The 13,479-nt window shown below is 39.8% G+C and overlaps 1 protein-coding gene across 1 annotated transcript in view; it reads left to right on the top strand.

The window, feature by feature from the left end:
- Window positions 1-13,479, top strand: part of FSHR (follicle stimulating hormone receptor) — a 165,180-nt gene that overhangs the window by 101,318 nt on the left and 50,383 nt on the right. Inside the window, exons 3-4 of the mRNA XM_037161260.2 lie at window positions 10,149-10,223; window positions 12,707-12,781. Of these exons, the coding sequence (XP_037017155.2) occupies window positions 10,149-10,223; window positions 12,707-12,781 (150 nt within the window). The remainder of the gene's footprint in view (window positions 1-10,148; window positions 10,224-12,706; window positions 12,782-13,479) is intronic.

Raw genomic sequence — 13,479 nt, 5'->3', positions numbered from 1 at the left:
TTCAAACTGTCCTACTAACAATCATAAGTACTAGATTTACTCCTGTATCCAAGCAGACAGGAACTCTCAGGCCACTACTTTCTCCTTAACCCTTTTCTCCACTAGCTGCTTGCTCCATTTTTATTTTCTTGCATATGACACACGTAACCTTAAATCTACTCCAGATCGTTAAGCATTGAGACATTTAATTGTTTAAAAAAGACGACTCATGACCCACATCAAACCTCTCCCAAGTCATCACATGACTGTTAAGAACTGCTGGTCTAATGGAAATTGCAAAAAGCCATTATTACGATAAAGCCATTATTACGATGGTGGAAAATGAAGGGACATTTGCAAGAAATACTGAAAAAAGTAATTGAGAGGATTTAGGATCTGTTAAATGTTGAAGAGTAGTCAGAGGTGACTCAGGATTTAAAGCTTGGGTTGGTCTGCTGAGTCAAGATGGATGACAGATGCAGCTGTTGGTTGTAGCTGTGATTTGGGAGGGGCGTTGGGAGAGGATAATAATAAGCCTGCTCTAGACTCGCGGTCCATGAAGGGTTCACAGAACATGTAGTAGAGTACGACTTTGGCAGTTGAAGACCTGATTCTGGTCTAAGAAGGAAACTTGTTCCCATGAATGTGAGGAGGCTTCAACAGAGGAGTTCTCGGGGCAGCCTTGAGAGATACTGAGCCAGGGCTTGAGAAATGCTGACATCTAGAGTGATGTGAGAAGAAAAATATGGTATATGGGGAAAAATAAGAAAATGTACTGAACCCCCACTGTGTCCCCTGCTCTGTGTTGGGCACTCAGCACCCTCCTCACACTTTTCTTCATTTCTGTTGACTTTGTACTTCCAACTTCTTATTCATGTGGCTTGTACACTGCAAATTCTTAAAAGCAAGGGAATTGTTTTCTACTATCTTTCAAACCTTATGTTTGTCTAGAGAATACTGGGGAGAGTACTAAAAAGAGCCTGTCACAGAAGTCACTGCGTAGGACTCTGATTTGTCTGTGGAAAGTGAATATACATGTTAACTTATGCATATATTCCCTTGCCAGAACTAGAAGTACCATGTACTGTCGTGGAAGGGGCTGGTATTTAGTTGTTTAACAGTCAGATTGCTTTCAAAAAATTCCTATTCTGTTGGAAGTTAAAACAATAGCAACAATAGCAATAGAAACAGTATTCCAAGTCACTGGAAATATGACCTATCTGATTTCTGCCATCTTGTTGAGGTCTTGTGAGTGGTGGGCTCACATCCCAAATCAACTTCACTTATTGGATCTATGTGCCTCCTGCTCCTTTTCTGTAAAGGAGCCAGGGATGGTACTCATCTCATAGGGCTGTTGTGAGGCTTAAGCAATCTAACAAAAATGAAGCACAAAAAAATTGCCTGGCACATAAAGAATGTGTAAGAAGTGCTAGCTATTCTGTGATTTTCAGCCCCTTCCCTCATCTGCTGAAGAATGCAAGGGAAATAAGTAATAATCTATACACTGGTATAACATAATATTTTAAATTAAGACAAAACTAAAAATGGCCACAGTGGTTCATTATTGATATATTTGAAAGTGAGTGAATTAAATTCAGATGTCTAAATTAGGTGGCGGTTCTGAGGTTGCTTTGATCTCTGTCTCATTTGGGGTCACCTTTAGAGTATTTTTAGCAAAGATTCACCTTACCCAAGAGAGGGAAGTAGATGAGACATGTCAGAAAAGGAAGGCAACTACCTGATGTTATCTGAGGATGGGAGAGGATCACCTTGGTAATGGATGTCCTTACCATACCTGACAACATGTCCCATCTTGTATTGGCCCTCTCCTGAAGGGAACAACATATTTTGTAGGTTGTGGCTTTAGTGATGGAGAAATTTTTGTTGAGGCAACTCTGTGCTCTGCCTAGTCTCCTTTGTTGGTCAACAAACCAGACAGCAGGTCTCACTGTGGGTAAGTCTCAGAATGGAGTTTGGGATAATAGCCTGGTTTTAAAATTTCAACGATCTATGGGTGGGGTTAAGAGAAGCATTGCCCAGACCTTTGCTAGCATCATTTCCCTAGCACAGTGGTTGGCTGGCTAGCCCAGCACTTCCCAGGTACAGAGGAATTCAGGCCTAAACTCCACAAAGAAGAGACGGCAGGCTTTCAGGCAGGCACAGTGACATTTGAGCTTACCATGTGACAAGCATTGTGATTTCACACTCACGCTCATATTCAATCCCATTGACAGACATGTGAGGTAGTTACTATTTTCATTTTACAAACAAGAAAACTAAAGATTAGAGAGACTGCAACTTGCCCACAGTTATACAGCTATTGTAAATGTGTGAAGGACACATGGACAAAGCCAAAGGTGGGAGGGGGAATCAAGGGTGGGATCGAGGGTGGGAGGTGGAGATGGCTTGGGGGGAGTGGTGGGGAGAAAGTGTAGATGACTGTACTTGAACAATAAAATATATATATATTAATAATTAAGAAGTATTCCTACTGTAAAAAAAAATGGAGGCAGGATTCAAATTCATATCTCTATTGTAAAGTCTCTGGACCTGACCCTAAAGAAATTCTAAATGAGGATGGTATTTATATCTGGAGAGTTTTATGATATTTTCTGAAATTCATTTTCATGGGAATTTTCACCTGTCCCTGCTCTGTATTTACTTAAATTACATGGCACATTTCCAGAAGAACTGGGGGAGTAGACAAATGGTAGATATACAGACAACCATACATTTTATTATATCTATCATATAGGCACAATATATAATCATATTTATGTAATATATATACAATTATGTATAATCTATACTATATACAAGCATATCATTATTTATCTATAGTTATATCCAAATGCAATGTGCCAATAATTCATTTTATTTTTCCAGTAACTCAGATGTAGCTCATCAAATAAAGATAGCACACAGTTAAGGAAAGCTTCAAATACTATACTCACCAAGTTAGAGATAATCAATAAAACCCAGGACCCATTTTCTTTAACTTTGATCTCCAGCACTGAGTATAGTGCCTGAAACACAAAGCTGCTTGATCACAATTTGTTGGACACTTGTTGTATTAGTTCTTCACTCTTTTAAAGATTCACTCCAAGGTTCTGCTAAACAAGAAGCTTCCTTCCTGTGCTAATACACAATTTGATTTGCAAATACTGTCTATCAACTGCAAGTTTTCAAGAATACAGCTTTATTGTGCAAGAGCAAAGGTGGAAAGTCTTTTATAGTCTTTCGAAGATAACTCATTCATTCAGCAAACACTTGGCTGAGAGCAGGAATATTAAGATAAAAGGCAATTTTGCTGTCCTCCAGGAGCTATTTGCCTGATGAAACAGATGAACCAGAATGCAAACCCAATGCAGTGTGTAAAGGCAATACAATAGAATGTGTGGGTGGTGAGGAGGTTGGCATGGGTGGGGGCTGGGGGAAGGGCAGGGATCCTAGACCACAGGAAACGTAGGGAAGAAAAATAGTCAACTAAATTTAGTTTATTAAAAACTAAGAAATAAATTTGATTCAGTGAATATTAAAAACATTTTAATGCAATTGAATCCCCTACTGCACCCAGTTAGGGAGGAATATATTGGATATATATGTATTGGAGAAAACTGCTGTGTGGAGAGTTAGGGGAGGAGGGAAAAGATGAGGAAGACCCAGATGGAGAATATCTCCTGTATCAGGGGAAAAAAAACAAAGCAAAGAAGACATTTCCATGATAATTTAATTTATTACATCCTGTTCTCTAACTCATAGAAGACTTTGAAATTCTAGTGACCAGAGACCTTTAATCTGGTCTCTGAGATAGACAGATAAGGTACCATCCAGAAACAAATAGTCAGGTTGGGGAATTAAACAATGACCACCCCCAAAAAAGAAAATCAATGACAAAACAATTTGGTAATCCCTTCAACTGCTAGATGAAAAGTCTTGTGAGAATGTAGAAAATAGGAAGACTTCAATAATGAGAGAATAAGGGAAAGCTTTCCAGAGGGTATGTAGGGTTTTTAAAACCAAGTACTTCACTCCTCTTCAGTTTATTTGAAATACCCTATCACACTTTTCTTGCCCACTCGTGTGTGTGTGTGTTGGGGAGAAAGGTTTGGTGGGGTGTTATTAACCATCCTTCTAAAGAACCTGGAAATACAAAGTGTGATCTCAATACCAGCACCAACCGCTTACCTGAGGTATTAGAAATGCAGAACTTAAGGCCCCACTCAAAATCTTCCCTCTGAGAATATGAAGCTTAACAAGATCCCCAGAGGATTTACCTGTGCATGTACAGTTGAGAAGCACTGCCCTAGAACATGAGAGCCTCATTTCTTGAAATAAGCTTTCCACAGAGTCAAGATCCCTCACAAGGGCTGTATTCAATGTCTACCTTGGACAGCTCCCAAACATCAAAGTTATTAAATACACCAAACATATTTGCTTACATGGGTTATACCTAGCAATATTTACCATACTAAAAACTAAAACTGGAAAATAATTTATTTGGTAGTTTATCTAAAAATCATATTCCTACATATTAATATAAATAAGAGTTTTTATGCAAAATAACCACCTTTTCAAAAACTGTTAGAAGAATACTATAGTTTTGCATATTTGCAAATATTTTTAACATCTGGCTTAGTGGAAGACAGATGAATCCTCATATCTGCGTCTGTATTATACTTCTTGCCATGTTACATATCAAGTATGACTCAATTGTATGCTCATAGAATGAGAGTAAAAAATTCTATTTCAGCATTATTATAAAAATCATTTTATCATATAGGCCCTTGGACCACACTTTAGATCTACCATATCCCTAGAGCTATCCTTTCTCATCAACCTTTACTTTTGACTCCAAGGAAACACCATCACACTTTGAATCATGCCAATTGTAATATTTTGTCACAACTGCAAAGAAAATTCTTAACAGAACCATTTGAGACAAAGAATGACTTCTTGATTAGGTAAGTTCTTTGGGTGTAAAGATTCCACATCTTCCCTTCAAAGGCCAGTTGAGTGATCCTCACAATAATGAATCATCTTAGCCAAGCCAGATTACCACTATTAATCTAACCAGGGACAGGATTGGCTGCACTAACTCTAATTCACATGGGTACACTGAAAATTAAAGGAAACTATGCATTAATAAAATATTGTTAATTATCAATACTAACCAGATGTAAGGTGTTACAATATATTTTCCACATCTCTTGCTACACATTTGCAGTGTTACAACTTGTGGTGCAATTTTCTTATTTATGAAAAAATTAACCTTGCTCATGCCTGCTCTATTTTACTCCTGTCTCCACATTCTATCTCCAGGCTTCCCTTGCTACCATTTTGTCTCACTGCCTCTTGTGCTTCAAGAACCTTATTTATCTAATTTATTGTCTTAACAGCCAAAGGCAAATTGGCCTTTGCTCCTGAAGCAAATCTTAAGAAGGAAATCATAGATCTAAAAGGGACCTTCTGGTCACCTAGTCCAGCAGTTCTCAATCCTTCCTGAACATTAGAACACCATTGCTTAGAGAATTAAAGGGAGATAAAAAAAAACAAAAAAACAAAACAATGCCAGAGTCAAACCCCAGACCAAATAAATCCAACTCTGCTGTGGAACCAGGCTTTGGAATTTTTTACAAGTCCATCAGGAGATGCTAATGTGCAGCCATGGTTGAGAAACTTTGAGCAATTCAAACTCTTCACTTTACAGATGGGGGAGTGCCACGTCCTCTCCCAACCACGTTGTCTGACAAGGTCCGGGCATGGAGGAGTCGAGTTCAAGAAATTCGTCTCCCCGGAGGACAATGTGGCATCCAAAATGGGTTATTTTATTTTAATTATTTTACTCTTGCTACTGAGTATGGACATTGTACTGTACTTACATATTCCTGTGAAAATCACCCAAGAGGAAGAAACAGTTTAGGGGAAAACATTAGTATTCCCCACGGAACTGCCTGAAAGGATGGAAAAAGCCCCACAGATTCCCCTCTCCCTTATACAGGGGAGTACAACAGCCAGGGCAATATAATTGTTAACCATAAGGGAAAACATGCCAAGTTGTATAAATTACCCTGGTTTGAGCAACTTAAAGCGATCAGGACTGCCATGGTGTACGAGAAATAAGAAAAATAAGTTAGATCTCTTAAATCAACAGTTAAGGCCAGTTAATAAAGAACCGGGTTATTGTTGCAAACACAGGTTGTGCTGCCAACAGTTGAAGGAATGGAAGAACAGATCAGAAAGACTTTCCCACAACTGTTCCTTACCCACAGATACAAAGGGTCTTCCAAGAAGACAACTAAAAACTATACAGACCCCTACCCACAGCCCAGGGATATGGTCGGGACTGTTGAGATGCATCTGCAAGGCAGAGGCAACTGTGGCTGGATTTCCTGTTTATCTCTCCTTACATGTTTGTTTGGGTGATCAAAAGGTGGTGGAATTGTTAGACACTTGTATTTCAGGTTCATTGATTTGCATAATCCCAATGAAGTTGTACAAAATAATTTCTTGACCAGAGAACAAAGTTCCCTCTAATGAAATAGTTCCTGAATGTTTAAAAGTTGTTGGAGTAATAGCCCCTCCTTTACCTTGAATAAGAATATATATTAATTAGACAGGCAAAGAAATAACAAAAGCTGGCTAGTTATTACAAACAAAACACATAGAAACAGTTACTAGAGAGTCAGTTTATAGTACACAGAGAAACATTTTAGACAGAAAAGGATAGCTAAGTTAGACATCACAAAGGCCTTATAATAAATTTCCTATTACCTCTACTCCATCTAGCATATTCTTTTGCCCCATGACAAATTCTGAGAAATTTTAATATACAACAAGATATTCAAACTCTGTACATAGAGCTATTTCAAATTGTTTGATTAATGGCTCTCCTGGTCAAAACAACTTTTGTTTAACATAACTGAAACTATGGAAATTCTTGTATTTTTCCTGGTTACCTTTGAATACAAAGAATTTTTTTTTTTTTGCTTAACTGATCATGCTATGCTGCAAATGTTAATCACTACCTAAAATGAAAATATAAAAACCTGCTTGTACTTGCAATAAACGGAACAGAGCTTCACTGTCCTTTGAGGCGTGTTGTCGTCTGTTACCCAGCGCCAACTCCTTACCCACCTTTGGGAATCTCTGGACCCTGCTGCGGCTGGTCCGCGGCAGGGGAGGAGGGAGAAACAGCCAAGTTGGGAAGGAACCTAACACAGAATCCCCAAGACAGAACTAGGATTTGCACAGCACCTTCTGGCCAGACAATATGACCAGGATTCTTCCATTGTTCTCTTAATTCAGAATTCTCAAAACAAACAAACAAACAAAATGGATTTTCAGTCTTCTTCCTTTTAAAAACAAGGCATTTTTTATAGAACTTTAAAGTATCTTTTATATACAAGAAAGTATATGTATTCATTTTAAGTTTAAAGTTCAATAAGTTAGACAAATAATACACACCCATGTTACTGCCACCCCAACCTTGATATCATCACCCCAGAAAGTGTCCCTGCCTCTTTCCTGTCAGCAACCTCTATCCTAGGCCTCAGGCAATAAATACCCTGATTTTGGTATTGGTAGATTAGTTTTTCCTGTTTTAGAACCTCATGTAAGTGGAATCACACAGTATGCATTCTTTTATGTCCACATTCTTTCACTCAGCATAATTTTTTAAAGATTCAGTGATGTTGTATCAGTGGTTTGTTCCATTTTATTGATGAGTAGTATTCTACTGCATGAATAGCCCACAGTTTACCCACTGGGTTGCTTCCAGTTTTTGGCTATTACAAATAAAGCGCTGTGAGCATTTGTATACAAGTCTTTGGAGGTGCACACATTTTTTTTTCTCTTGCGGAAATACATAGGAGTGGAAATACTGGGCCAACACGGCCTGGGATGCAGGGTGTGTAGAAGAAAGAGTTCCAACTCTGCAGTCAACCAGAGTTAGGTCTGCATATAGGTGAGGCAATTCATTGACATAGAGATCAAAATGCCAACTTCATGGGCATGTTGTAAGGACTGGAGAGGAAGTATGTGGTATGGCTGGTAAATAGAAGACACTTAATAAAGGATAATAGAAGTAACTAGAGACAGAACTGAGTTGGACTGTTCCCAGTGAGGTAATTTTCCACTATAGCTGTTCACCACTCCCCAACCCTCATCCAGCCAAAGGCTCTCGCCACCCCCACCACCCAATTCCTATACCCTCTCCTGTCTTTGAAATGAGGCCATAAAGTAGGAACTACCTTCTGAATCAATTTAGAAGTGTTTCTTGGCTTGTTTGTTCTATTAAATTTTAGTTATCTTTTAAGAAGAAATGTCTACCTTTGGGCAATATTAAACTGAGATACTACCACAAGGAGGGACCAAACCCACTGGTACGTGAGTCCGGAAATAGCTTTTGGAGGATGTGACCCAATTTGCATTTGAACCCCCTCTGTCATCTAATTCTCTCCTCCATGCTTTATTCTCTACCTGGGCCCCTCTTTCACTCCTCATATATGTTCATATAAATGACTTATTTTTCGAAGTCTAGCACCCCTTCCCTACTCCTCATTTCTGTATCTTCCAGCCTCCTTCCACTTGCAGGACAGGGGAGCAAGATAAATGGCCAAGAATCAACATGCAGCCCTGGCTGGTATGACTAAGTTGGTTGGAGCATCATTGCATAAACCAAAATGTCGCAGGTTCATTCCTCAGTGATCATGCGTGCCTAGGTTGTGGGTCTGGTCCTAGTTGGGTACGTACGTGAGAGGCAGCCACCAATCAATGTTTCTCTCTCACATCAATGTCTCTCTCCCCCTCTCTCTCCCTCCCTTACCTTCTAAAATCAATAAGCATGTACTCGGGTGAGGATAAAAAAAACATACGCACACATGTGCATGTGTGCATGAGTATGCACAAACATACCACCCACCCTTATCTATGTTTGACTGTGAAAATCATGAAGACTTAAATTTACCAAGTGAATCATAAAAAATGCCATTATAGAACAAAAAGGACTTTTCTCTCACAAAATGTCTCCTTCCTCATGGGGGCTTATGAGAAATGACCCTGTCTTCTCTGAGTTGACAAGCCCCAGATGTCACAAGCTGCCCTCACTGAGGTGGCTGCTGTTCACCATCGCACTTCCCCTCCTCCACAAGGCTTCTCCTGCCCTGACCTCCAGGTTGGTCCCTTGATCAAGGACCTTTTTAGAGCTCTTTAGCTAAATCCCAGGTCAGCAGCTAGTGCTTCTGCCTCAGCCAGTTTGAATGCATGCTGCCTATGAAATTTCCAAGACAGTCAGCTACAGCATTAAAACTGCATGAAAGTCTTCCCCAGGAGGCCTCATAATAGTGTGTTTCATCTGTGAGCCACTTTACAAACATTAACTGATTAAGCCAGCCTGTCTTCACAAGGTCTTCATTCTCTACTGCCCTCAATTACTCCAGGAGGAAAAAAGCAGGGGACTGAAGGAACTTTGGGGGGTATTTTAGGCCATGACAACATTATTGCCAAAGATCTTGCAATAGCAACCCCACCTGGGCAATGGCATGAAGGGGAAGGGATTAAATCCATATTTATTTAAAAGAGACTGAACGGAGGTTCTTGTCTCCCACAGCCAGATCAGCAGACAGAAAAACCTGACTTCATGGTGTCAGGCTGGGTCACTGAGTACAGCCCGCGGCACCAAGCCCAACCTGCCACTTGTTTTTCATAAGTAAGATTTTATTGGAACATTGTCATGCTCATTTGTGTGTTATCTATGGCTGCTTTTGTCCTAAATATCAGTTGAGTAGTTACAACTGAGACCGAATGGTCTGCCGAACCAAAATTAGTTACTATCTTTCCTTACAGAAAAAGTTTAGTGGACCCAGAGTAGGCAACTTAAAGTTTGTTCTCATCCTATATATTCCCTATTATATTTAAGCAAGTCTCTTTCCCTTTCCAAGCCTCAGTTTCTGTATCTATAGACTGAATAACCTCTAAACTGAGCCATTGCCTTGAGTTGTTCTCTCAGTGTTCTGTGTTAGCATCTAATATGTTAGTATCATCACAGCTGATTTTGTTGAGGAGAAAAATTGAGCGTCATGAATCATCTTAGCACCAGCCTCTATGCCAAGCCCTGAGTCCTTTTATGGAGTCTAGCTGAACTGACTTGAATTATCCTTTCTTTTCAGAGAGATCTCACATAATGATGTCTTGGAAGTGATAGAGGCGAATGTGTTCTCCAATCTGCCCAAATTACATGAAATGTAAGCAAAAACCTCTGGGGTTTGCTCATGACTATTCTTGGCAATCACTTTAAAGTCTGCTCGTATTCCTGGAAAGAACTGGCTCTGCTCTGTCCTCAGATCCCTACAATTTTAAGATATCCAAGTCAGCCCAAAGCACACTCTCATGGGTCCCTCTGCCTGATGGTCCAGGCACCAGTCCAGAACTTAATCTTATCACATGCCCTCCCTCCCTCCCAGAGTTGTTTGCATAGTAAACCTAAGAACCTGGCTCTGTGACTGTGAGCAAGTATCTCTACCTCATCTTCCCATTCAAAGTTGTTCCACCGTCAAAGCCCAAAATTAGTCTCACGTGATGTAGCTGAAATAAGTAGTCCTAGCCTAAATAGTAGTCTATGCCATATCATCACCAATAAACCTTGGCCAAGATACAAAATTATTCCTAGACTTAGTTTTCTTATCTCTAAGATGAGAATAATATAATTGCATGCCTCATAAAATCACAGTGATGAATATATGATATCATAAATGTAAATTAGACCTAATACATCAACTAGCATGAGTGTGTCATAATGAGTCTTTCTTCCTCTGCTATTCCAATCAAATTCCCTTTCTCTTGTTGACATTCTAGTTTACAACATGTCAATACTCACACAGATGCACTTCTGTTTGCTATCAGTCTGTAATTACCATAAATTACTTCACAGAATCATACTGTCAAGGCTAGAAGAGACTTTAGAAACTGTCTAGTCCAGAATTTTCTAAAGTAGACTGTGTATCATTAAACATTTGGAAATTTATTGTGTTTAAAGACAGGGGGAAAAATTCTATAGTAAAACAAGATTAGGAAACTTTGAAGAAATAAATCTGTAACTATAGATTACTTAACTATAGAAAAACTTCTCAGAATCTGTAGTATGAGTATTTACACTTGAAATCTCCATGCAGGATATTGTATTAAGGGATTTTCAACTAATGTCACTGAAAAGGTTTCTTCTGTGGAGTCTATATGAATATCTCACAAAATTTTCATGAGGTACAGTTAGAAAAGCCAATGAACCACTCTTCTAATTTTATAGATGAGCAATGAAAGGCACAGAGAGTTATGAGGCTTGCCTAAAGTCACCCAGCAAAATCCACAGCAGGACAGAGCTTCAAACATAAATCTCTTGACTCTTTTGTATTCTTTTAAAAAGCTTCAAGCATTTGCCAAATATCAGTAGGAAATAAACAGACACACACACAGAGTTTCTAATGACCACTGTGTAATACACACGCACGTACGTACATGCACATGGCTTTGTTTAGGAATGACACTCGGTCTGCCCATTTTGGCAGACTCTCCCTCCCTTTTCCTTCCTTCCATCCACCCTGACCCCCACTCTCTTCCTCATTGTCATTAAACCTCTGCAGCTGATGCCTTCCCTTCTTCCCATTGCCCTCCTGCTCCATTCTTTCTTCTCTCTCTGCTTGGCCTCTGCTTACCCTAGTGGGAAAAAGAGACATGACCAGGGTTCCAGGACCCAGAGAGCAGCCAGGCCTCTGGGCAGGGTTAAGCAGGTGTCCCGTGGTACAGTTCAATGGGCAGTGAAGCTAATAGGACAGCTATTCCCTGCATGGAGAGGTGATCACCCTTATGTAGCACTGACTGTCCTTAAAATGATTAATTACCTGGTACTTGGATCTGGGTAGCCACATGTTACTGTAACATAAAAGCTAATGAAACAGGGAGGAAGTAATTAACACAGAGTATCTCTGCAAGTACACATTGATCTAGCACGATGAGGAAAGGGCAGCCTCTCTGTTGGAATCCAAATGTGAACATGCTCACCTGTGGACTATTGATCAGGGCACGGCGTAGGCCAACCTGAAGCAGAAGTTACCACTTCCCAAGAGCTGCAAGGGAGCAGCCTCCGTCTACAGCATGAAGGGTATCACTGGCACATCCCCAGCTGCTGTCTGCTGGAGTTTCTCTGTTAAAACCAGAGACGGTAACTGTCTGTCCCCAATCTTTGTTTTCCTTAGCCTCATCTCTCTCTTTTTTTTCCAATTTCCTTTTGCCCCCTCAGCCGATTTCCTTCCCTCCTATCTTCTTTTCACCCCTTTTTATTGATTTCCACCCCATTATCTCTTGTCTCCTGACCAGACAAAAGCTCAGTACCTCATGCTGGTCTTATCCCTACCCTCTTAGCCTCCTCAGACCCTAGAAGACCCTTACTGGTTGAAGGACTCAGCTGTGCTCAGGGAGAAAATGACTCACCCAGCCAGTGCTTTGTTTGCCTCTGATAGACAGAGCCCAGGAGAACTTTGGTGATGAGAGTTAAGCAGGGCAGAGTTAATATTTAGTTTGCACAGTTTGGCATGGTAAAAGACGCTGCATGTCTGCTCAATTTTTATTGAAATGATAGATGGATGGATAACATCGATACATTCTGCATAATGTGAAAAATATTATAGCAGTCCTTACTGTTGAGATTACGTTAATATTCTTTTTTCTTTTACAGTAGAATTGAGAAGGCCAAAAACCTGCTGTACATTGACCCTGATGCCTTCCAAAACCTTCCGAACCTCCGATATTTGTAAGAACTTCTGTACTCTGGTGCCCCCTCTATGACCAAATTGTGTATTCCTATTTTAGCAAAATGTCCCCTTGCTACTCTGGGAAGCAATTGCTTTTTATCAAAGATGTGGGGCAGAAATGGAGGTGGGGAGACACTTGCTCTGGTGGGTTTTAGTTTAGTTTCATGAGTAAATCCCACTAATATAATTGCATTTTGCTCTCATTTACTAAAACAGACATCATAAGAAATGTCATTTGCATTAATGGGATTGTCACACAGACCTCTTGCAGAACTCGGTCTTCACTTAGTGTTAATGAGATGCAGCCAAAATTTCTGCTAGCATTTAGCTTGTGACCTTGACCTCAAAGACATCATCTCCTTCATTCTGAATATATGCAGTGGTTTCTTTGATAAATTACAGTGTTTTATTTTGCACATTTTGGTTAATAATAGACATGGTATTAATCAGTAGACAGATTCCTAGTGTTTGAACTCCATCTCTTGGTCCTGCCCCCATCAGCAAAAACATTGCTTCTTCTACTCAAATGGCTTTCAAATTAGCTAAGGGCTTGGCAGAGCCCTGTAGGCTATGACATGGCCCTATAAAATAACAAAAAAGAATTTGGATTACATGGTCAAACATTCTAGATCTTAGAACATTCTTAACCTCTCAAAGCTTGTTTCCTCATCAAGAGAATAGAAATAATAAATGTGCT

The sequence above is a fragment of the Artibeus jamaicensis genome, unplaced genomic scaffold (assembly GCF_021234435.1).
Source record: "Artibeus jamaicensis isolate MK-2021 breed Jamaican fruit bat unplaced genomic scaffold, CSHL_Jam_final contig_465, whole genome shotgun sequence".
Classification (NCBI taxonomy): domain Eukaryota; kingdom Metazoa; phylum Chordata; class Mammalia; order Chiroptera; family Phyllostomidae; genus Artibeus; species Artibeus jamaicensis.
Note: the sequence above shows the minus strand (reverse complement) of the source record. Positions and strands in the feature narration are given on the sequence as shown.